The sequence below is a fragment of the Lampetra planeri genome, chromosome 23 (genome assembly GCF_965212315.1).
Source record: "Lampetra planeri chromosome 23, kcLamPlan1.2.h2, whole genome shotgun sequence".
NCBI lineage: Eukaryota > Metazoa > Chordata > Hyperoartia > Petromyzontiformes > Petromyzontidae > Lampetra > Lampetra planeri.
The window spans coordinates 7,902,727-7,928,303 of NC_136129.1; the positions used below are offsets into that span (position 1 = coordinate 7,902,727).

A 25,577-nucleotide genomic window follows, 5' to 3' on the forward strand; every position below is an offset into this window, starting at 1 on the left:
ACAGAGGGCAGCAGGGGTTTGTACAGAGGGCAGCAGAGGTCTGTAATAATCAAGAGGGCAGCAGGGGTTTGTATAGAGGACAGCAAGGGGTCTCTAACCGTACATAGAGGGCAGCAGGGGTTTGTATAGAGGGCAGCAGGGGTCTGTAACTGCGCACAGAGGGCATCATGGGTTCGTACAGAGGGCAGCAGGGGTCTGTAATCATCAACAGAGGGCAGCAGGGGTTTGTATCGAGGACAGCAGGGGTCTGTAACCGCGCACAGAGGGCAGCAGGGGTTTGTACAAGGGTCCGTACAGAGGGCAGCATGAGTCTGTAACCGCACGCAGAGGGCAGCCGGAGCAGTGATTGTGTAGAATGCTTCAAGTGGTTTGCGCGTGCGGCGACTGAAGAGTGGCGGGCGGGGCGGAGCCGGGCGGGGAGACGCGGCGCCAGAGATTGTGTAAATATCGTGCTGTGTAAAAAAAAGATTGTGAAAATATCGTGTCGTGTAAAAAAAAGATTGTGAAAATATCGTGTTGTGTAAAAAAAGATCGTGAAAACTTCGTGTCGTGTAAAAAGAAAATCGTGAAAATATCGTGTTGTGTAAAAAAAAGATCATGAAAATATCGTGCTGTGTAAAAAAAAGTTCGTAAAAATATCGTGTCGTGTAAAAAAAAGTTCGTAAAAATATCGTGTCGTGTAAAAAAGATATCGTGAAAATATCGTGCTGTGTAAAAAAAGGGACCCCCCCCCCCCCCGCCCGGGCTCAGTCAAGGAGCGGCGCGCGCCTCGCCACTTTGGCCGTGGCTACTCGGGGTAGGAGGCGCCATTCTCAACGTGCATCCCAAAGAAGGGCGCTGCTGCTGCTTGCTGCTGCTGCTCCTGCTGCTGCTGCTGCTTGCTTGCTGCTGCTCCTCCTGCTGCTGCTGCACCAACAGCAGCAGCACCGCAAGTGAGAGAGAGAGGAGAGAGAACCCCCCACACCCCCAATCACTTGCGAGTTTCGGCAAGCGGGGACAGCAACGGGACGGCGGCATGACCTCGTTTGTCCGTGCCTGGGTCAACATCTGTGGCCGCTCACGGCGCGTTGGCGCTCCAGCGTGGCGTGGTGGTGGTGGGGTTGGTGGGGTTGGTGGTGGTGGTGGGGTTGGTGGTGGTGGTGTTGGTGGGGTTGGTGGTGGTGGTTGGTGGTGGTGGTGGGGTTGGTGGGGTTGGTGGTGGTGGTGGGGGTGGTGGTGGTGGTGGGGTTGGTGGTGGTGGTGGGGTTGGTGGGGTTGGTGGTGGTGGTGGGGTTGGTGGTGTTGGTGGGGTTGGTGGGGTTGGTGGTGGTGGTGGGGGTGGTGGTGGTGGTGGGGTTGGTGGTGGTGGGGTTGGTGGTGGTGGTGAGGTTGTTGGTGGTGGTGTTGGTGGTGGGGTTGGTGGTGGGGTTGGTGGTGGGGTTGGGGTTGGTGGCGCACGGGACGCTGAAAGCCGGAACTGGTCCCGAGTGTTTTCTCGGGACGAGCCACTGCTGACCGAGAAGATGCACAGCTTCCCAGGAGGCAAGGCTGCGCGGCCCAATGGCACGTGTCCACACACACACAAACTATTACGCGTGGAAGGAACAGCCACATACAATGTACGTTGAGCTTCTTTCGCACCGTACGTAGCGGAACCGTGCCAAGTCGGAGGTGCGGGAAGGATGCATGCCCGCGTTGGCGTATCAATGGGTGCTATCTATATCATCGGGCAAAGACGCGAATGGTTATTTGGTGTTTGCCAGTTTGGTTCGTGGTACTAGGCGTAGGCCTTCGCGGGCCTTCGTGCCGTGGTCCGATCGATCGACGTCCCATTTTGGAATAACAGCGACGAAACGTCAACGTAAACAGGTCTTCGCTAATATTCTTGCGTTAGAAATATCCTCGTCGGTTGCGTAATTATATAACCGCGCGAAGAACAAATGCGTTGCATGCCGTTCTCGTGCCGTGCGGTCATGTAAAGTCTTCCCGAGGTGATAACGTCCCGATTTCTTTTCGTACCTCAGAAGTGGCAACCCCGGGTATGCATGGTCGGCGAAGAACATGAGGAGGGTGGCCAACATATACATTTCTTTAAAATGTATTTTACCCGGTAAGGCCCACCGAGCTGTACCACTCTTTTATTCACCAGCTACCTGGCTCTCACAAGTGATAGCCCAAGGAAGTGGCTTATCACGTGGACATGTATAGCAGTCAAATACTCGAAAGGCATTTGTTGCTTGTAAGTGTGGAGGGGAAAACCCGGAGACAAATCCACGCGATCACGGGGAGAGAGACACAGGAAAACTCCAAATAAACAGCAGGCGTCAGGGTCGGGATCGAACCCACCGACCTCCTGTATACCTGGCGAGGTAGTTAACATCTCCTAGCCACCGCGACGCCCAACTCCTTCCAGGGCTGTGGTCTCTATCTCCCTTCAAAGGGCCCGACGTTCACCTATGAGGGCCAACATGCCTCACCTCACTGCCCCAAAGCCCTCTCCACTCACGCCACACACCACGCCACACACCACGCCACACACCACGCCACACACCACGCCACACACCACGCCACACACCACGCCACACACCACGCCACACACCACGCCACACACCACGCCACACACCACGCCACACACCACGCTACACAACCGCCAGCCACCTTTCTACATCTCACCACTCGCCTCACATCTCACCCGGCTCTGCACTCACCTCACAACCACACACACACACCACACACACACACGTGCACCACACGCGCGCGCGCTCGCCCACCCGTTCGTTTTTCGATGAGGGGCACATTCTTCAAAACATCTTAGCGAAACATTTGGAGAAAGCCGAAGACAGCGAAAAAGGCCTTGCTGCTGGCTGCTGCACCGTGTTGAGTAATGTTTGTTTTCCGCGTGTTATGGGCGCTTTCGTGTGTCTGTGGGAGACGGGGTGGTTTGTTGGCACGCCAGGGGAAATTGTTGTGGAGAGGCCATTTGTCAGTCATCACGGAGGAGCGGGTGCACCGTGTGTTTTTTATTTAACATTTTTTTTTACCGTTTCTTTTTTCTACTCCTGCACACCAGGCGAGGGAGATGACATCTCCTCGCCACCGCGACAACCCCAGGAAGGTGCAGCAGATTCGAGCCGAGTGCTTTACATTTTTATTTAGAAACAAAACCGGAATTAAGCCAGTTTTCTTTTTTATATATATATACAAATGATACCGACAGTCGGGAGTTAGGTGGTGATCGTGACAAGTGTTTTTTTCCCTCTAAAGAGCGAGGTTACAGTAAAACCATAATTAATATATAAACAATCAAGTGCAAAATGTGCGGAATTTACGCAAGGTTACACGTGCCGGGCGTAACAAAAATCAATCATCGTGTAAAGTTACGAGTGGTCGTCTCTCCCGCGTGACGCGCGTGTGCGTGTGTAGCAGCGTGCGGCGGCAACCACACGCAGCGTGCAGCGGCAACATCTCCGCAAATCCGCTCGGCCGCCGAACCCGCCGGGGAGTTTAACGTCCAGGACGTACGATGCGACGGGGAGGATGAGGAAGGAGGCGTAAAGGAGTGAGGAGGACGGAGCGGGAGCGACCGCTCGCCACTTCATTGTCACTGGTCGTGGCAGCAGCAACAGCAACAGCGTAGGTGGCGAGGGCAACCCTCAGCGTCGCTCGGTCCATCACCGTGACGACCTGCCCAGGCCGTCCCTCAGTAATCAGGACCTGAGAGCACAGAAGACAAATATGGCGATTGTAATAGACCAGGACTGCTTCTGTGACGTTACTTGTTAAGGACCGCCGGTCTCGAATTCACGTTGCATTGCGGCTCTTGACTGCAAGGATTCATATTCTTAAGTTTTTTCGGTAAAGTCACGTAGGTAAAAAATTAAAATTAATAAAAGTAAAATAAAAATAAAATAAAAATCACGAAGTTTCGGAGGCAACACAAGCTTCCGTCTTCAGGTGGAACCGTCACAGCACGATAGCTGTACTTTTATTAATTTTAATTGTTTTTTTTTTACCGAATTCTGACCCTTGTAATAGACCGGACGGCAATACAATGCAACATTTATAGCTGCCGCAACGGAACAAAAGGGAGAAATTACCTTCACACCAATCTCAATTTACTAAAACCTCCTGATGCACTTTGTCCAACAAAGCCGGTGGTGATTTGCTGATGGCATGGCGATGCGTAAGCTGAGGTCATGATGTGACCCCCGCCCCCCCCCATGGGGTTATATCAGACGGGGGGGGGGGGACACACACTAATTGTACCGCCTCGACCCCAATCCAACACACATACTGACCCGGCCGTGCGTTAAGTGAGACCGGACCCCATTATAAATTCAGAGGAGTTATCCGTAGAGGAGATCAAACGATGTGTCGGGCTCTTCCCGCACACGAACCGCTGGTCTCATCGACCGATCTCCAGCTCTGGACGTACTCTCTGGCGCATTTCACCCTTCTCTGGCTGCTGCAACTCCACCGTCAAAAGTCTCGACTTCTAACAGACATCGGCCCCACGGCTCCCCCACCAACCCTCTGGGTCTTGCAGCGGCGCATCCCTGCACAATGCCGCTTATGATGAAATCATCGCAAGAGTTACATTGGACCCTCGCTGCTGCTGCTGCGACCGTGCAAATGTGAATTTGATTAGAGATTTAAAAAACGAAACGGAGCTAATAATCTACGTTGCCAAGACATCAAAGAAAACCCCAGACATCTCTCCCACGCTATCTTCATTTCTTAAAATAGAAATTCGTTCTTGCGCCAAGTCATCCAAAAGGGGTATTTTGTGTTAAAGCATACTTTGCGCGCACTTGATATCTGCTAAACAAAACAAAAGACAATAATATACTGGCAAGCACATACTGTGTGTATGTGCATGTATATTTTTTATTCATTTCATTCTTGGTTGTCATGACTGTCTGGGCAAGGCTGGCGGCTGGAAAAATCCAATTTCCGCTCTGCCACCACCACCACCGCCGCCACCGCCACCACCACCTGGTGGCGAACAGCTGTGTGTGGCGGTGCCGATCACCAACAACCCCGCCGACGCGAGCCGATTCGTCGTCGCAATTCGAGGTCATGACTCAATGAAACTGCTGCTGCTGCACAGGGTTTTTTGTCCCTCGCTCCAGGCACGCACGTTCCCTTCGTGCGCGGCTAACTTATTTCTCACGAAGATTCGCAACCGCGTGCGGTGTGAATTCACTCGTATTGCGGTCGGACGTGGGACGATAGTGTGTTGTGTACCGTGTGTGTACGGTACGTACTGTGTGGGTACTGTACGTACTGTATGTGCTACTTGGTAGATCAGCTGTCTCCTCGTGTGGCTTTGTTTGGAATGCATCTACGACTATTACTACTACCGCATGAAGCAGGAGAAACCTGCATTTAGATTTTGCCTCGTAAAACTGTTCGTCAAACGACAAACCCGGTTCCCATTGTATGATGATGATCCGATTGCTGTATGCCATTGCTGTCCCAAGACTGCCCTAAATGTATCCCGATGCATAACGGCCATTTACCGGATCACCCGCAATCGGTTGAACCTGAGATAGTGCTTGGATGGGTGACCGCCAAAGACAGGTGTAAGTAGGCGTCGTGAAGTGCGGTGCAGATAAATCTGTCACTGTTCTACACTCCCCCCACCAGCTTCGCCAACCCGAGGTGACCAGCACGGTGAGGTGGTGTGGTCAAACATCCCTCATGGCCCACAAGGCGGTGTGGAGGCCCTCATCCAGCAGTGGATTAAAACGGGTTCCGCGCTCCGTTTTACTTTAGATCGCGGTCGCTGAGCCCGGGTCTGAAAGGCCCAAGAATGCCGAGGGGCCAGCAACGGACAGCGCGCTGCCTGGACGGCCCCACCACGGAGGTGCGTGCGGCGGTGCCGGATCTCACCCAAGGAGTAGTCGACGCCCGGGAACGAGACGCGGCCCTCCGTGGTCGTCTTCTCCGGGAACTGGGGGACAAACGGAGACGGCGGGCGGGTTGGGGGGGTGTCACGCGCGTAATAAACAGCCCAACGGAGAACAACGCTCGCCGCAGCAAGCGGGGGAGGGACACGCGGCTGCTAACACGCACGCCCGGTTACCCCCCAGCGCTGGCAACAACAACAACTACCATTCACCACGTTGCCTGCGCCAGGCTATGTGCACTTTAAGACCACCGTGAAGTTTCGAATGCCCGCTGGCAGGAGGTCACAGGACAGACCCAGGTGCCGTGGGTCGACTGACTGTGAGAGGGACACACGGCGCGACAGCCAGGCTCGCCACTAGCATGCACGCCCGGTTACCCTAGCACCAGCATACGGGGACAGACACGCGGCACGACGAAACCGATCCTGAAGAACCCCCCTCTCCTCCTTCGTGAAACCCGCACTGACCAGCGTGGTGTGAGTGAGTGTGTGAAGTGTGTGGTGTACGTGTGTGTGGTGTACATGTGTGTGGTGTGTGTGGTGTGCGCGGTGTATGTGTGTGTGTGGTGTACGTGTGTGTGTGGTGTATGTGTGTGTGGTGTACGTGTGTGTGGTGTACGTGTGTGTGGTGTATGTGTGTGTGGTGTGCACGGTGTATGTGTGTGTGTGGTGTGCGCGGTGTATGCGTGGCGTGTATCGCTTGGTGTGTCGCTCGGCGTGCCGCGTCGACTACTCGGCGTGGGGGGACCTCCACCCCGCAGTGGACTTTTTCACGAAGGACTCTGAATGCAAGCAACTCGGGAGAGGAGTATGTGACGTGAAAACGAGCAGCAGGAATGTTGCTGGAGGGATCAGAGTGTTTTTTTTGTGGGGGGGGGGGAGGGGAGGGGGGTCACGGTACCTGTGCGGACGGACCCATCGGTTGCCCCCCCGACGGTTTTGTATTCCCCGCGCCTCCCGCTCGGCCCTGCCGGTTCCCCTGCTGCTGCTTCTTCTTGTGCTCATTCTGGAGCCTCTCCAACAGGAACTGCTTGTCGTGCCCTTCCTGGAGGGCACGGGTGGGGGTGGGGGGGCACAGGGTCAGACGGTGAAGGGGCGGGCAAAGGGGCTCACATGGCCACTGGGTGGTCAACGGTTTTTACGAGGTCACACGCTGCTCACGAGGCAACGTGGTGGTCATGAGGTTACAAGGCGGTCAAGGGGGGTACAAGGTCACATGGTGGACAAGGGGTCACGAGGTCACACCAGCGAGTATCTCTGGTGCGCGGCGACGACAACTCGCATAGCACCACAGTGGCACAAGAAGGTTGAGTTTTCTTTGTGGGGCCCGTTGACCTCTGCGTACGGCGAGCAGCCTCACGTTTTTGATTTGTTGCTGCAGAAGCTTCACCGTCTGCTTCCGCCCGTCGTACAGCTGATACTGGATGTAGACGGCCATTCTGCGGAGAGACGCGCGGCGCCCGCGCCCAGGAGAGTGAACTCGATAGAACGCGACGGGCTTAACACCGGCGACCTCCGATTCAGCGCACGGTTGGTTGCGTACGGATGCGAAAGAAATTCAACGTACGCAGAAACGGACAAAATCGACGTCGCGTCTAATTCCGGAAACCACACGCGCACGGGAGCGCTCGGTTGCGCAATTCGATCGCTCTCGAAATCGCACGACTTGTTTCATCTCCACCTGTAACAGCGGTCGTTTGTATATTGAACTTCCTTCACACCGTACATAGCCAACCTTGGAAATCGGAGGTGCGGGGGAAGGAAACCAAAATAAACACAAAGCAGTGCTTAAGAAATTAGTTTTGAATCTAGATGCTTTAAAAGTGCACAGCGTCAGTGACTTCTTAATATCGGAAGGAAGAGCGTTCCAGATGGCCGCATGCATACATTAACCCCCCCCCCCCCCCCCGCTGGCTTTTGCACCTGATTGTGACGACATCACATTTATCCCTCCAAGACCGAAACAGGATTTCTCCACAAATGTGGCTGTGCGCCTGATGAGGCTGGTTCTTGTAATTACTGGCGAAACGTCGTACTCGAATTTGTAACGTTGTGGGTTTACTCTCCAACACACAACCGGTGTGCTGTACGAGTGACGAATTGGCACATTCTGTTCACGTGAAAAACCTTACTAATTGGCCGTGTCGGGTGGTGGCGGCTTTCACGACACACATTTATATTTACGCTGGCTAACCCAAAAACGTTTATTATTTTGCACCGTACGTAGCCAACCGTGCTAATCGGAGGTGACCGTCTTTCTTTGGTGGTGGGGGGGTGGGGAGTGCGGCACGGGGAGCTTGTGTCGGTGCGGGAAGCTCACAGGAGGAAGGCGCTGATGATGAAGAAGAAGAGGGCGCTCTCCATGAAGTTGATGTAGAGCCACACGGCCGCCGACCGCGTCTTGTCGACTTCGGTCACCCACCGGCGCACGGCGTCGTAGAACAGCGGCAGCGAGCGGAACGGCCCGCAGTTCGCGCTCGGAGTCTTCCTGCGGTGGGGAGGTGGGGGGGGGGGGTCACGAGAGGTCACCTGAGGTCATTTTAACATCACAAGCGTTCACCTCCGATAATTACTACTACTACTACTATGATTACGATCACCAGCGAGAGACACGGCGATCATCAACCGCAGGGTCCCGGCGGTCACGTAAAAGGCTTCTCAGAAGTAGTTTTGCGATATCCGCTTCCGTTCATGAGCAACGAGGGCGGCACTCACCTTGCGAGAGTTCCCAATGGGTTGTTAGGCCCGTGATGTGACGCCAACAGCACAATCGAGATTAGATATTGGCGAAAGAGACGAAAATAAAGACGCTAGAAGCTGTGTACAAGCACAACACGTGTAAGTAGTGTACAGTAATTGTATCGGAAGGGGGCCGTTTGCCTTCCTCACACGAGTGTGACTTAAGAGTGATAAAATCATTGGCTCAAGGAGACTGACGCAACATGGGTTTTATTGCTTAGGGGCCGTCCATAAATGACGTCAAAAAAAATAAAACATGCTTCAAATCGCTTTAAACTATTGTTATTGTAGTGCGTATTTAATGTGCGGTGGCACGCATGTGCAGCGGCAGATTAAATACGTGTTGTCTATATTTATTTAAAGTTGCGCATTTTGATGTGACGTCACATTTCTCAAACCCCCCCCCCCTCATCACACATCGTCACAAATGTCTGACCCCCCTCCCCCAGGTGTGTGACGTCATTTATGGACGGCCCCTTACCATTGATATCTGTCCACAGGCTCAACGCTGCACCATAGACTCAACACTGCCCATAGACTCAGCACTGCATCATAGACTCAACACGACGGGACGGGGGGGGGCACTGAGAAAACTCAACAGGGGTGGGTGGGGGGCACGACGACACACGCCACGCAGAATGGGTGCGAGCTCCGTGGAGCTGCTGTACGGCACTCAAACGGCAGAGGGCGAGCTACCGTGCATCCTTCGACACGCAACTCAAAAAACGACCATGAGCTTGGTAGTAGAGAATATATAAAGGAAATCCAATGAGCAATATCTCCTTCGCGAATCCATCTCTCCACGTGAACAAACAAGAACACACGCGCAACGTGTGAAAGGGAGATATACTGTCTGCGTATCTGTTTTGTTACGTTCTGCACAAAGACGCAGGTGGTTATTTTGAGTTTGCGTATCACTGCGTCATTTTGCGTCGAACCGAGGCCCCCAGAGCGGAAAGCGTCAGTCAGGGTCCTTGCCCCTGCGAGATCGGCAGTTCACCAGCATTCGTTTCAAGCGAGCTCGACTCTACTGATGAGACACCGTGTGTCAAAACCGGTCCAAAGTTGCCTGCTTTGAAACAATGCTGCTGAAATGATGCACTCCCAGAATGCCGTGTGGCCGATATAATTCGTCAAAATAAAATACTTTGATATATGTTTTTTGCGTAGGGACAGATGTATTCCATGAGTATGCGGTGATTTACTGAACTAACGCACACGTGCTAGGGCACATCTGCGTCAGTTCAGTCACGGTTACGTGCGTTTGCCGAACTTTGAAGCAAACCCACGACTGGCGTTGAATATCGAACGAACATTTTGTTGTGGGGGTGGGGGGGGGGTCAGGGGAGGGGTATGCTAAGCCCCCTCCGACGCTACGGGGTCCTCCGATGCTCCGCGACACCCAGTCCTTCAACGACCAGTCTCGCAGCAGCCTCACCACCAACGTGGCCACCACCGCCGCCATCGCCGTGCGCTGCATGCCGCAACTCCCCCCCCACCCCCCTCAACCCCGCAGGTCCGCCGCTGCCACCCACCTCCACATGAGGACCACCACCAGGCTCACGTAGCCCACGAAGGCGGGGAAGAACTGCAGGAAGATAAAGAAGGTGGACGTCTGGGCGGCCCTCCACGCCCGCCGCGGCGGCTGGCAGTTCATGCGCAGGCTCAGCTGGAAGGGGGTCAGGGGTCACCGGGGCGACAAGGGGGGGGAGAGGGGGGGGGGTTGTCATCCAACGATGGATCGATTCGCCGCTTCTTACGCCTTTTTCCACTGCAGAACCCGAAGCCGTGCCGCTGAGTCAGCGCGTAAATTACATTCGCCCCCGCCCCTGGCCCTGCTTGGTCCCCACGCCAGATCGAGACGTCCCATGAGGCCCACATTTCACGGCTTGGTTCTGGTTCGGCTCGGCGAATAGCCGCTGGGAAGACCACCGGCACCGTGCGGGCCCCGCGCTGGCACGGCTCGGATGTGCCAGTGGAAAAGGGGCCACTGCTCACGCGATGCATGTGCAGTACGCACGCGACGTTATCAAACAATTGTCATCGTCGTAATTATTATCAGCGGCAGCCATCATCTATCATCTATCCACTACTGGATGAATGATCCATCTGGGCCGATGTCGCGCGAATGATTCCATTCTCAACTCCCGTTCTCGCAGTCCCCCCCCCCCGCCCCCCACCCACCATGGTACAGCTGTCAGTGATTACCAGCCATCCGGCGTGTGCGGTGTGTGCAGTGGCCGTAAACCCCTGGCTGCGTGGAGTCACCTTCTTCACGTAGAAAATGATGACGAGCTTGATGATTTGGATGAACGGCAGCAACGGTGAGAAGAACAATCCCAGCCTGGGTGGGGAGAGGACAACGCCGACGCGGACACTCGGTTAATCACCGACCCCGTCGCCCTCCGCTGCTCCGCCAACGTCACGCGTGTTCTCCCCTCGTGTGCGCGGTGTGCCGTCGGGGGGGAGGGGGCGTTCTCCGGACACGGCAGTTTGCCTTCTTGACGCAAATAAAATTAAAGATGAATTGCACGGACATCCTGAGAAGACCCCTCCCGGAAAATGAAGTCTCCGTCACTGCTCGCGTTGCCCAGAGCTGGCATCGGGGGAAATGGGTGCGTGCCCGTGTGTGCGTGTGTGTGTGCGTGTGTGCGTGCGAGCGAGCGAGCGACCGAGGGTGCGAGTGTGAGCGAGTGGGCACGCGGGAGTGAGCAGCTCGCATGAACGTGTGATGGCCAGAGTGCGACTGAGTGAGCGGGCGAGCGAGCGAAATAGAGCGACTGTGAGCGAGCAAGAGCGCGTGTGAGCGCGCGCGAGCGTGAGCCAACGAGCGAGCGAGCGTCTGCGAGTATGAGCGACCGAGCAAGTGAGCGCACCAGAGTGACAGGTCGAGTGTGCGGGAGTGCGTGAGAGCATGCGGGAGTTCGTCAGAGCGCGGGAGATGCGTGAGACTGTGCGAAAGTGCGCGAGAGTGTGCGAGAGTGTGCGAGAGTGTGGGAGAGTGTGAGGGAGTGAGCGATCGAGCGTGTGGGCTGTACCACAAGAGCGTCTGTGCGTTGATGAGGTTGAGGACGTTGCGAGCGATGTCGAACTCGGGTTTGTGGGAGCCGTCCTCACCCTTGTAGCAGCAGCGCGCACCCAACCTGGCACCACATCCACCAGTACCGACCAAATCATCATTACCATCATCATTATCACCATCGTCACCATCATCATCTCATCATTATCATCATCACCATCGTCACAATCTGCATTACCATCAGCAGCACCATCGTCACCACCCTCATCATTATCATCACCGTCATCACCATCGTCATCACCATCTTCACGAACGTCACCATCATGATAATCACCGCGATCATCACCATCATCATATTGATATACTGAAGGATGACTGTCCATCAGTCTGCTTAAAAAGCAACTCGAGGTATAAAAGTAGTACAACGGTACGAAATATAAATGTACGGTATTTAAAACCCCCCCTTTAGAACAAACTAGTTTTAATATTTTGACCTGACCTGAACAGTGGGCAAAATAAATCAGAACCTGCTGTGGTGTGCAAACATATCCGGTGGGGAGACAAAGGCGGCCGGGCGTGGTGCTGGCCACCCTCCCCACTCGTATGCCGTGCCGGCCTTCATTGGTGCTCGCTGAGAGAAATTGTCCCCAGCAGTCCGTTAAAGGCTATAGGGGTGGGTGAATCTTTGTCTATATAGGGGTCGACCACCACACATACCCCCAGATGAATTCTCCAAAGAACGTCTCGAGCAGGCTGAAGATGAAGTCCATCACGATGAGGCGGTAGAGGTCCTGCCCAACGAACGTCTCCCAGCACTGCGGGGTCACGCGTGAGAGGTCAGGGGTTAAAGGAGTTCAAGTATTTTTTTTGTTTACAACATGAGAAATCAAGAGATGGATTAGTCTTAATTGCAAGTGACGTGGGTCAGCAAATCGAAAAAGAGCCGAAGGCTTTTTGAACAAAGGACGACAATGAAGAAAAAACGGAAACACCGGGGCCAAAAGACAGCCGTGTTCACAGAAGCAAAATTTGATAAATACAGTGTGCAAACATCGAGCGATATTAAATCAAATGAGTTTCCAGCAAGCAAAGTAGGCTCGGACAAATGTCTTAGAGGAAGACATCAAAATAGATCTAAGGCGATCATTACACGGGCATGTAAACAGACAAAGACGCACGCCAAATATCGGTTAAGGAGAGGCGGAAAGTTCGGGTCAGAGGTCAGGAGGCAGAAGGACGGTGGGGCACGGTGACAGCGTGAGTCCCTTGCCAGTCGCGTATCTGATGATTTGTTTACATTTTCGACGAATCAAACAAAGCACAGAACCAGGATACACGGGGCCCTCGCCGTGTCCTGTTTAGACAAACTGGTCTCCCGAGACGAACAGAGTCGCGATCTACGCAGTGCCGGATTAAGCTAGTGCGGGGCCTGTAGCATATGTTATAGAGTGGCCCTAAATAAAATTTAAAAAAACACGTAAATATTTAAACATAAATGTTTTACTTGCATAGGAAAGTAATTGTATTTTTTCATTTGCTATACGGCCAGATAATACGACAAATCGCTCACCTTAAACACCCAGTCGTTCGTAAAAAATTAAAGGCGGTATAGTACTATAGTAATAGAGCAAGTGCAGAATCACTGAACCGGAATTGATAGCTTGAAAACGTTTAGTGCGGGGCCCTTGAAAGTGCGGGGCCCGTAGCACATGATACTTTTGCTACTCGGATAATCCGGCACTGTATCTATAGCAGGACAGAGAAAAGCAGAAGAGAAAGAGACAGAGCGATGGGGGGAAGACAATCCTCACCGTCAAGTTCGACTCTGGCACGATGTCTATCCAGTAGTAGCAGAGGATGCCGAGGAGGGACATCTTCAGGATGACGTTTCTGCGAGCAGAGTGCAACACGATGGCCGGGTCACTCTCTCTTCGTATCACCTCGCACGCACACACGCACGCACGACCGCACGCAAGCCCGCACGCACACACGCACGCACGTCCGCACGCACGCACACAGACCTACTCAACGGTAACGTGTTGACCCGCCCCTACTAGACATTAGTCGGGAAAAAAGAGCATCATAGCTTCTAGATTTGAAGCTTTCGTGACTGCAAGAATTCATACTCTTAGGTTTTTTTCAGTAAAGTCTCGTAGGTAAAAAGAATTATAATAAAAATCTTAGAAATAATAATAGAAGTAAAATAATAAATCACGACGTCCCCGAAACGTCTTGATTTATTATTTTATTTCTATTATTATAAAGGAAATTTTATTAATTATTTCCCTACGTGACTTTACCGAAAAAAGAGTACAAGCTCCATAGCTCATCGGATTCCTCCGATCTAAAGAAAGATTCTGATTTGAATGGGACAGGTGTCGTCGGCGAGTCCCCATCACGGGCCGCCACCGTTGCCGCCACCGTGGCGTGCGAAGAGGGCGGTGGGGTCAGTGCCGTAAACCGCCGCCTGTGTCTCCCCCAGTGCCGATGCGACGTGCACGGACACCGTGATTGGTTACTCGTCTGAGGCCGAGTCGACCCAGCACAGGTTGGGAGGTCGCCCGCCGCTGATTTCCCGACTGGCCAGGAAGCAAACTGAGGTCGCCAGGTTCGTAGGGCGGTGCGTGAACAGCTGCACCACCACTCCGAACCTCCGATTAGGACCCCGCACCTCCGCTTAGCAATGGTTAGCTTCGTACGCCTTTTGGCGTCCTCTGGTCTAACACCGATTGAGACGAGGCTCAAAAGAAAGCTGTCTCTGGTGTGGACCAATCAGTTTCAAAGACAATGCTTATATTATCAGAGTATGTTTTTTGTTAGCATTCTGACCACAAGCATTGTGGTTAATGCAGACATGATTCCTTGTAAAAGGTTTCAGTTTGCTGTTTTAACAACTTAACACCTGTTTTGTTGCCAGATAAAAGGGTAAAAACCTATTCTCAATGGTTAGCTTATGTACTGTGCGAAAGACGTTCAACATACATACATACACACATACTCACCCATGCATCTAAATACACACAGGAACGGCAAAGTGCACATACACCAACGTGCACACACACTCTCACAAATAGCAACGTGGACGTACACACACATAGCTATGTGCACACGCACACAAGTAGCAACGTACGCACACGTATCAAAGCGCACTTACACACACACATAGCAATGCGCACACACACATAGCAACGTGGACACACACACATAGCAACGTGCACACACACACGGCTCGAATCTCCCTCCCTCCTTCCCCTTGTAGAACAGTCGGACACTGGGATGGGCAAGAGGGTCACAGAGGGCGAGTGGGGGTCGGTGAGATAGGTCAGGAGGTCAGAGGGCAAGTAGGGGTCGGTGAGACAGGTCAGGAGGTTGGAGGGCAAGTCGGGGTAAGTGAGACAGGTCAGGAGGTCGGAGAGCGAGTCAGGGTCGGTGACACAGGTCAGGAGGTCGGAGGGCGAGTAGGGGTCGGTGAGACAGGTCAGAAGGTCGGAGGGCGAGTAGGGGCCAGTGAGACAGGTCAGGAGGCCGGAGAGCGAGTCGGGGTAGGTGAGACAGGTCAGGAGGTCGGAGGCCGAGTAGGGGTCGGCGGTGCGGACCGGAGGATGTTGGCGAAGATCCGGTGTCGCGGGTGGCGGTAGACCTCCACCAGGCCGAGCAGCGAGTAGAGCAGCGGCAGCACCAGGTTGAGGAGGCACACGACAAACGGCAGGAGCAGCAGGGCCGCCTCGTCCGCCAGGTTGCCGTCCTGATTGTGCTGCGGGGGACAGGGGGACAAACAGGGGCATTGATATGCGGAGAGACATGGGGGCACTGAGACACAGGGACGCGGGGGGGGGGATGTAGGAAAACGGGGAAAATCCACTAACGTGAATACAAGGGGATGTGGAGACGTGTGGACATTGGGATATGGGGGTAGAGGAACATGAGGGCCCATGGCTCGTTTGTACTGCTATGCGCGTGCGTGTGCGTGCGAGGGTAGCGGTAGTGTCGTGGTTAGCGCGCTGCGATACGAACCCGCGAGCCAAGTTCGATTCCCGCTCATGGCCAACACCAGTGACGATTATCTGAACCGGTCTTGGGCATCCCCTAGGTCGACTCAGCCTCAAATGAGTACTTGGTGCAGTGTGTAAAGATTTCCACTGGGGAGACAAATGCGGCCGGACTCTAACAGCACTTGCCTCAACAGTCTGTTAAGGCTACACGGGGGATCTTTATATTTGCGTGCGCATGTGCGTGCGCGCATGTGTGTGCGCACGTACATGTGCGTGCGTGCACGTGTGTGCACGTGCGTGTACGTTAGTGTGTGTGTGCGTGCGTGCGTGAGTGTGTATGCGCGTGCGTGCGTGTACGTGAGTGTGTGTGTGCGTGCGTGAGTGTGTGTGTGCGCGTGCGTGCGTGAGTGTGTGTGAGTGTGTGTGAGTGTGTGTGTGCGTGTGTGTGTGCGTGCGTGAGTGTGTGCGCGCGTGCGTGTACGTGAGTGTGTGTGTGCGTGAGTGTGTGTGTGCGCGCGTGAGTGCGTGAGTCTGTGTGAGTGTGCGTGAGTGTGAGTGTGTGTGAGTGTGCGCGTGCGTGCGTGAGTGTGTGTGTGCGCGTGCGTGCGTGCGTGAGTGTACGTGCGTGCGTGCGTGCGTGCGGCGCCACCTTATTATTTTTGGACAGGAAGTAGATGCCCGCGCAGGAGCCCGCGGAGGCGGCGGTGGTGGCGAGCCACACGCCCACGTGCACCAGCAGCTTCCGCAGGCGCTGCGGCAACGACAGCGCCTCATCGTCGGCACGCAGCTCCGCCAGCAGCTCCTGCAATGGAAGGCGCACGACCCCCACACCGTGACCTCCCATCGTTGTGACCTCCCATCGTGATCTCCCACCGTGACCTCCCATCGTGACCTCCCACCGTGACCTCCCACCGTGACCTCCCACCGTGACCTCCCATCGTGACCTTCTGTGACCTTCTGTGACCTCCCACCGTGACCTCCCACCGTGACCTCCTGTCATCGTGACCTTCCACCGTGACCTCCCACCGTGACCTCCCACCGTGACCCCCGTGTTGTGACCACCTAGTCATGACCCCCCGAGTGACCCTCTGTTACTCCCCCATGTGACCCCCTGCTACCAATCATGACCACCGTACACACGGCTGCACGTTCAGCAAAATTTTGATTCTTACACCGCACGATTGCTCCCATCATTAGGTGGTGACCCCCCTTATTTAAATGGATGTGCCTCCCGCCCCCCCCCCCCCCCCGGTCGCCCCCGGTCGCCCCCACCTTGAGCTGCATGCTGAGGTTGCGCTGTTTGAGGGTCACGGCCTTCTCGTTCGTGAGCCGGAAGTCCCAGGAGCAGAACGCTTTGCTGTAGTCCGTGCCCTGGCCCGGCACCACGTAGTTCTGGCTGAAAGAGCTCCCCATGCTGGGGGGGCAGCGAGCGGCACACAGCGTCATCAACGTGGCACGCTGAGTGACGCACCAGCCGACAAAAAGACAAAGCTCCCCCGTGCAGCCTGTAACAGACTGTTGGGGCAAGTGCTGTTCACGAGTAGCACCTGTGAAGGCCGGCACGGCACACGAGAGGAAGGGTGGCCAGCACCACACCCAACCGCACACTGCACCAGGTACTCATTTGAGGCTGAGTCTACCTAGGCGAGGCCCAGGACCGGTTCAGATAATCGTCACTGGTGTTGGCCGTGAACGGGAATCGAACCCGGGTCGCTGGGTTCGTAGCGCAGCGCACAAACCGCTACACTACCGCTCTCCACACACACACACGCACAAGAACAACAACAGCCGCCATTCGCCACTAAGTAGCGGTGACATCGCCACCTTGCTGTGTTTTAGCATCGACCCCCCCCTCCTACCATGCAAAAAGATCCCCCGAATAGCCTGAACAAACTGTAGGGGCGAGTGTTGTTAGCGAGCACCTATAGAGGCCGGCACGGCACACGAGGGGGTGGGTGGCCAAGACCGCGCCCAGCCGCCTTTGTCTCCCCAGTGGCGATGTTTACACACCGCACCATGTACTCATTTGAGGCCGAGTCGACCTAGGGGAGGCCCAGGACCGGTTCAGATAATCGTCACCGGTGTTGGCCGTAAGCGGGAATCGAACCCGGGTCGCCGGGTTCGTACCGCGGCGTAGCGCTAACCGCTACATCACCCCCCCCCACCACACACACAGCCGCCGGGGAAGGGGACAGGCGCAACCTGTAGAGCAGCCCCGCGGCGCAGGCGATGATGTAGGCGGCCGTAGTGAAGAAGTAAGAGAGCTGCATGTTGTAGGGCGAGTCCCTCCCGTCACGCAGCAGCAGCGTCGAGTTCGAGTAGTAGCCGTAGTAGAGCAGCGAGTCCGAGAAGGCGCCCTGTCAGTCAACGCGCGCACACCACGGCGGCAACAGCGGCAGCAGTAGTAGCGGCAGCAGTAGTAGCGGCGGCAGTAGCGGCAGTAGTAGTATCAGCAGTTATAGCAGCAGAAGTAGTAGTAGCAGCAGCAGCAATAGTAGCAGCAGTAGCAGAAGTAGTAGTAGCAGCAGCAACAGCAGCAGTAATAGCAGCAGTAGCAGAAGTAGTAGTAGCAGCAGCAACAGCAGCAGTAGTAGCAGAAGTAGCAGAAGTAGTAGTAGCAGCAGCAGGAACAGCAGCAGCGGTATCAGCAGCAGTGTCGACAACTGTAGCAGCAATACACATCTAACGCTGTCTATAAATGTTGAAAAGCCCCATCTGTACTGGAAAATTGCGTGCAGGCCAAAAACAAATGTGTCCATAAGGCCAAGAAAACTGCATGTGCAAAGATATTGTCACGTGGCAACGCAAGGCATGATGGGAGTCGTGCCTTCCTGCTGCTTGTGAGTGGCACACCTTTGCGTGTGTCTATGTATCAGACTGATGATGATGATGATGATCCTTCTGCTGCTGTTCTAGATAACGATGCTAATGCTGCCACTGATAATAATGAGGATGGTGACGACGACGATGATGATAATCCTACCGTTGCTAATGCCGATGATTGCGATAACAATGATGTTTAAGATGATTATAACAACGACGACGACGCTACTCATGCTAATGCTGCTGCTGCTTCTTCTTAAAACACTGCCGATGCCACGGCGACGGCGGCACTCACGGCGCCGGTGAGGATCTCGAGGCCGCGGAACGGCGTCCCGCCGGTGCTGTTGGAGTCGGTGACCTCGAGCGACTGCGGGATGAGCATGAAGCCCACGGTGAGCAGCACGGCGAGCAGGTCGAACCACAGCAGCCAGCGCAGGAACAGGAAGTAGGAGAGCACGCCCGTGCCGAACCGGCTGCCCACCGACTTGAGCGCCGAGCGCCACGGCGAGAGCCACTCTCCCGCGGCGCGCAGAGAGTCCCCGCACCTCCTCAGAGTCTGCGCAAAAACAAAGACAGAGATCCCCCCCGCAACCCCGTGTAGCCTTTAACTGACTGTTGGGGTAAAGCGCTTCTTTGCCAAGTGGCACCTATAAAGGCCGGCACAGCACACGAGTCGGGTGGGTGGCAGCACCACGCCCGGCCGACCGCCTTTGTCTCCCCAGTGTGGCGATGTTTACTATACACCGCGCCGGGTACACATTTAAGTCGATGCAGGGGAGCCCCAGAACCGGTTCAGGTAATCGCCACCGGTGTTGAGGGGGCTGTGAGTGGGTATCGAGCTCGGTTTCACAGGGTTCGTATTAGCATACACAGCGACGCACAGACGCGTGCACACAGGGTTAGTGCTAAGTTAAGGGGTTGGGGGATAAGTTGACGCGCTCTTAGGCTTTTTCGGTAAAGTCACGTGGGTAAAAAAATAAAAATAGAAAAAAAATCACGACGTTTCGGGCGCAACACAAGCGTCCGTCATCAGGTGGGACAACCACAGCAAGAAACAATCGCTGAAGCCACTTGAGCATTTGCTTCTTGCTGTGGTTGTCGTGATTTATTATTTTATTTCTATTTTTATTTTTTACCCACGTGACTTTACCGAAAAAGCCTGAGAGTATGAATCCTTGCAGTCCCGAAAGCTTCAAATCTAGATAAGTTCACAGGTCAAGGTCAAGGGTTACGCCCGAGGTTACGGTTACATTCACGTTGTGGCCAGCACAGAAACTTGGTGGTCACGGTTTGGGGGGCGGTGGGGGGTGGGGGATGGGGGGTGGGGGGCGGTGGGGAGTGGGGGGCGGAGCGGCGACGCGGGGAGATGTGCCGGCACGCCCGGGGTGTGGCGGAGAGTGTGTACAGCCGAATAATCAAATACTTTGCAGCATGTTCAGAATGTGGCGGCTAGGGTGTTAACCTGAACACATTCTTCATATCATATGACGCCCGTGTTGGCCTCCTATTGTTAACTTACAAAGCGGTGAACCGTCTTGCCCCAGCCTACATCGCTGACATGCTGCACCCTTGTGTCCGCTCAAGGTCCCGAAGATGTGGGGATGCCGTTGTTCTTCTGAATTCTCAGGTGGAGGCTTCGGTCTGTGGGTGACCGAGATTTTTTACCCGTTGGGCCCCAGGCTATGGAACGCTCTCCCACGAGATATCAGGATCTACGAGTCTGTTGAAATGTCTTAAAACCTATTTATACGCTTCCACTGCTCAAACTTTTCGTTAAGTAAATAGATTCTTAAAATGTAATTATAGAATTACTTTTATGGTGAGTGTCTGCTGCTGCTGCTGTGTCCCATACGGCGTTGTAGGATCCTTGATGAAAGGCGCTACGTAAATGCAATTAAAATTATTATTCAACGCGCGGTGATTCTAAATGTGGAGGGGGGGGGGTCTGGGTGGTGGCAAAACCGGAGGAGGAACCCAGAGAGAAATCCACGCGACCGTCACGGGGGGAGAGACAAAGAGAAAAAAATTAACCCGTAAAAACAAAGTTTTTCACTATAAATCCTTTATATGCGTGTTCAATGGGCCACAACCCAGCCCACATTGGTCTTTGAAACGGGCGGCTAGAGTCCTCTCGTCCTCTGGCTTGAGATGGCTGCCACCTATGGGTCAGATGATTGCCTGCCACCATTAAGCAATTGGTAATTAAATATAATTTTTTTTTACCTAAAAAGTGTAAAATTTTGGAGAAAAAAAATTTCACGAAAATAAATTGTCACGCACAACGAGTCTGTGTGCAAAATGTCAGCTCGATTGGATCACGGGAAGTGGGTTAAAAAACGAGCGAAAGATTTGCACGGTCGTAAGCGCGCAAGCAAGCAAGCAAGTGAACTTAATATAAAGGATTTAAAAACACGAATATGCAACAGGCATCGTCAGGGTCCCGGATCGAACCCGCGCTCTGCCGCGTGCGTGCGTGCGTGTGTCTGCGCACGCACGATTTTGACGGTGAGGAGGCACGAGGTGCAGCAGCCGGCGCCGGCGGCTCGGCGAGTGCGCCGGGGGTCTTGGTCGGCGCGGGCGGCGCGCGACTGCAGCGACCGCTTCTCGGCGAGCGGCGTGAGCATCTCCCGCAGCGTGCGCTGGCGGTCGCCCGCGGACAGAGCCACCAGCTCCTGCAGCAGCAACTCCGTCTCTAGTGGGGGGTGGTGGTGTGGGGGGGGCGGGGGCGGGGGGACAGAAGGTGAGCGCGGGCCACGTGGAGGAGAGGCGGGCCGCGGGGTGGCTCATGCGCGGGGCCGACGCGCGCTCCGGCCTCATCCTTCTCCGCACCTCCGATTAGCACGGTTGGCAATGTACGGTGCGAAAGAAGTTTCATCCTGGGGGAGGAATCTGATGAAGCCGCGAAGCTCTCTTTCACAGGTGTCCAGTAAGGAGCGGTAAGTTAAATCAATTTTAAAAAAAAGTGCAATAAAGGATACAAGAGTAAGGCGGAGAAAAATTAAGTCACGAATATTTTTTACACATATAAAACATGGAAGTACAAATTGCATGAGTACACAAATTCCTGCAGATTCGTCAATAACAAAAGCAAGCTTGTTGCGACGCGCCAAAACAACAACAACAACAGTCCGAGACCACACAGAGACAATTTAGGTCTAGAATCGGCCTCTCCGATTACTCAAGTTATCAATTCCTTCATTGTCGTGAGCGTCCAGAACCGATATTAGTTGATGCTGCTGACGAGGGGCCAGCCGTAGCCCAACGAACACCCGACCACAATTTGCGAAGTTCGCTTTTTTTGTTCCCCGCTCACCATCGTCGGGCGTGCTGGTCGACGTGGCGATGGAGCTGGTCCTGCGGATGGAAGTGTTGCGCCGCCGTATCGACCCCAGAATCTTGCCCGACTTGCGGCCTGCGTTGCCGTGACAACACATGACAACCGTCAAGTCAGTCGTGGGGCAAACAATCTTTAACTCGCGGTGGTCCCAGAGCGTTAATGTTAGTTGGGCAAACGCTCTCTGATGTGCCCCTGAACAATAAAACGTTTCCCGGAGGGACCAATATCCATTTTCCACTGGCCTCATCCGAGCTGAGCAAGCGCTAGGCCCTTGCCGTACGGGTTGTTTTCCACTCTTTCCCGTGCCGGGCCGAAACCAAACCATGCTACGCTGGCTTCGCAAGATACCTGAATCTGGCTCGGGGCCAAGCAGGGCCAGGGACGTAGCTCATGACGGCGTTGATCGCGTGCAACGTCATTCGGCGCACTACCGCGGTGAACCGTGGTGAACCGCGTGACCGCCTTACCTGCGCACGCCTCGGACTTGGACCGCCACGCCTGACGTCAGCGGCACGGCTCGTGTGTATGTACGTATGCATGTTGAACTTTTTTCGCACCGTACATAGCCAACCGTTATAATCTGAGGTGCGGCTTCTGCAGTGGAAAAACAAACTGATGCCCGCTTGGGCGATGCTGCGATAGCTCAGCACGGCCCTGGCACGGCTCGGTTCGTGCAGTGGAAAAGAGGCAAGAGAACCGTGATGCCCCCCACCCCTCGCCCCACTCCCTCCCCCACCCCGTGGCCATGGTGCGGGCGACACGCACCAACGGTGCGGCTGGGCAGGTTGAGCATGATCTCGCTGGGGATGGCCGAGTCGTCCACGGGACCCGAGGCCCCCAGGCCCAGTGCATGCTGGGTAGGAGCCATCTGAGGGGCGGCTTCAAATCCTGGTTTCACTGCACGAACAAAAAGACAATTAAAGTTCAGGAAGGGGGAGGGGGATCGTTTGTGCTGCCGCGCGTCTGGCTGGGGATCTTAAGCGACTGCTTCAGTGAAGCTTTACGAGTTAATAAAGAGGCAGAGGCACGGCTTGTAAACAGCTCGCAGTAAACGTTGTGTTTGTGCTATAATCTGAACAGTGTGGGCCCACTGCAAGTAGGCGATGCACGGATTTCATTTTTCGATTTTATTATATGTGTACCGAGCAAAACATTCATTTTTTTTCGACGAACAATGTTTTGCGGTTACGAATCACATTAGTGGACGTTTCAAACAAACCAGAGGGGGGGGGGGCACGTGCGGGGAAGCCACGTGGTGGGGCGTGGGTGTGCGTGGGGGGGTGTGGGCGTGGGTGTGCGTGGGGGGGGTGTGGGCGTGGGTGTGCGTGGGTGTGCGTGGTGGGCCGTGAGTGTGTGTGGTGGGACGTGGGTGTGTGTGGTGGGCCGTGAGTGTGCGTGGGGGGGCGTGGGTGTGCGTGGTGGGGCGTGGGTGTGCGTGGGGGGGTGTGGGCATGGGTGTGCGTGGGTGTGGGTGGTGGGACGTGGGTGTGCGTGGTGGGCCGTGAGTGTGTGTGGTGGGGCAATGGTGTGCGCGGTGGGAGGGTGTGGGCGTGGGTGTGCGTGGTGAGACGTGGGTGTGCGTGGGTGTGCATTTGAGGCGTGCAGAGACCGTCTCTGAGCGAGGACATGGGCAGCGACTCGTAATGACGCCCGTCTTCCGAGCCGTTGTCCGGCTCGCGGATCACCGGGTGCGCCCTGCGGAGGGAAGTGCGCGTTAATCAATCGATTCCTTAGTCGTAGGGCGCCGCGGTGGCGAGGAGACGTTATCTCCCTCGCCTGGTAAGCAGGAGGACATGGGTTCGATCACGGACCCTGACGATGCCTGTTGTTGTATATTCAGTCTGCGCGTTCTTTCTCTGCCCGTGGTGGTCGCGTGGATTTATTTTTCAGGTTCCTCCGGTTTTCCCCCCCCTCCACATTTACTAATATAATGGGCCAAGAATGTCTGTGTGTAACGCGCGTGACGGTCACTCCCCATCGACCAGCCCCCCTCATTAATAATTATCATGAACTGGTTGGGTCCTCTACATGGACCACACCCCCCCCCCCGTCATAAATAATCATGAACGGATGACGTCACTCCGCATGAAGAAGATGGAGCGGAAACGAAATTTGTTTTAAGCAAATTAGCTTTCATTTTGACATTTCTACATGGAAAGTAAAGCTAATAAAGAAATCAACGCAGCAACGAATGTAACGAGCTAAAAAAAGGCTGTGTGTGTGTGTCCCGCGTGTGACGTCACTCCACATGCCCCCCCCCCCCCCCCCCTCATTATTATTGTGTGCCTGCATTTTTTAACTAACGCAGAAGGTCAAGCGGCTATGGTCATTTTTTTACGCAAATTCACTTTCGATTTCACGTATCTTCATAGAAAGTGAAGGCAATAAATAATTCTACGCCGCATCGCAGTGCATCTGGTGCCTTCATTCATTTCTTCGCCACGTCCAACGAAAGTTAAGTCGACTTTACGCTTCCAAACGATGCTACGAAAAACATCTCTCTGCTACTTTGCAGACACTGTATCGAATCGCAATTGTTTTCAACCCCAGCGAGCCAAAGCGGAAGATAAGTAAGTTATACTGGTAGGAACGAAGTGGACCAGACCACCAATAGATTATATCGTCCGTCCGTCCGTCCGTGTATCAACATCGACCCCTACTGCAAACACTTGGCAGGACCCTACAAAAACCTTTTGACTCAGTGGGGCTTTCCTGGCTTAACAAGTGTAATAATACATTATGTTAATATTATTTGGTTATTCGTTCCTACCAGCCCACCCCGCAGGGTCCTGTTCAGAGTCGTGAATTGCAAGTCATTGAACGTCCGTTAAAGACAGTGCTACTGTGACATATGACGTCAGGTGTTTTATAACTTTCTTGCGCGCCACAACCACTGCCATTCATGCAGTGCTGCGGTCAAATACTGTGACGTGTTTTATGACTTCCTTTTGTGCAACATTCACTGCCATGAATACGGTGCTACAGTGAAATGCAGTGAAGTGTTTGATGACATTATTTTTTTCAATATATACCCTAACCATTATATTTAGACGAGATAAAATTATACTCTGATCAATTCATTGGTCTTCGTTATTTGCTAAGTTACTTCAGACAGTATCAGAACTCACTCTTCGCTATCAAGCGTCCATCGGTGAAGATAAGTTTGTCAGTTAACAGCTTCTGGTGATTTGAAAACAGTGCTAAAGTGAAGCTGCGGGTTTTTTCAAATTATACAGCCACAGAGATTGTTTGCCTTTGCGACCGAGGCGAAATCGTCTTCATCTCGAAAATCCACCTGGTCCCAAGTGACGTCACTCTTCCTTTTGTACTGGAACGACGACAATTTCCCATAATTCCTGCATATGCGATGACGATCAACAAGTCGCAGGGTCCGACTTTTGAAAATGTGGGTATTGATATCAATGGACCCGTATTTTCCCATGGCCGGTTGTACGTGGCTTTGTCGAGACCTAAATATCCTCAGCGGATCAAAGTGTTCATCAAGGATGGCCAACTGCAGGGAAACCTTTTGAACAGTGATAGGAGATTCACACAAAATATCATATACCGAGAACTCTTCCAAAGTCCTTAAATTCATTTAATAATCTTCTTGGTTCTTTCGGTAAAGTCACGTAGAATTGAAATAATAATAAAAATAAAACATGTCTCTTCGACAGACCTGTTCTCCACCTCAGGACGGCTACTTGCGTTGTGGCCGAAACGTCGTGAGAATTATTTTATTATGTTTTTTTATTATTATTATTTTATTATCTCAAT

The 25,577-nt window shown here is 53.9% G+C and overlaps 1 protein-coding gene across 3 annotated transcripts in view; it reads right to left on the reverse strand.

Moving 5' to 3' along the window:
• Positions 1-3,113: 3,113 nt before the first annotated feature.
• Positions 3,114-25,577, reverse strand: part of LOC144726395 (transmembrane channel-like protein 5) — a 71,319-nt gene continuing 48,855 nt past the window's right edge. For all 3 annotated transcript variants that reach the window (XM_078605068.1, XM_078605070.1, XM_078605071.1), the window contains 19 exons: positions 23,410-23,495; positions 22,566-22,697; positions 21,777-21,875; positions 20,959-21,155; positions 18,759-19,019; positions 17,843-17,997; positions 16,913-17,054; positions 16,290-16,442; positions 15,245-15,402; positions 13,460-13,538; positions 12,366-12,463; positions 11,668-11,772; positions 10,898-10,973; positions 10,165-10,298; positions 8,211-8,378; positions 7,251-7,329; positions 6,792-6,935; positions 5,875-5,935; positions 3,114-3,693 (listed from right to left, as the gene is read on the reverse strand). In XM_078605068.1, the coding sequence (XP_078461194.1) occupies positions 3,680-3,693; positions 5,875-5,935; positions 6,792-6,935; positions 7,251-7,329; positions 8,211-8,378; positions 10,165-10,298; positions 10,898-10,973; positions 11,668-11,772; positions 12,366-12,463; positions 13,460-13,538; positions 15,245-15,402; positions 16,290-16,442; positions 16,913-17,054; positions 17,843-17,997; positions 18,759-19,019; positions 20,959-21,155; positions 21,777-21,875; positions 22,566-22,697; positions 23,410-23,495 (2,341 nt within the window). In that variant the 3' untranslated portion in view covers positions 3,114-3,679. The remainder of the gene's footprint in view (positions 3,694-5,874; positions 5,936-6,791; positions 6,936-7,250; positions 7,330-8,210; positions 8,379-10,164; positions 10,299-10,897; positions 10,974-11,667; positions 11,773-12,365; positions 12,464-13,459; positions 13,539-15,244; positions 15,403-16,289; positions 16,443-16,912; positions 17,055-17,842; positions 17,998-18,758; positions 19,020-20,958; positions 21,156-21,776; positions 21,876-22,565; positions 22,698-23,409; positions 23,496-25,577) is intronic.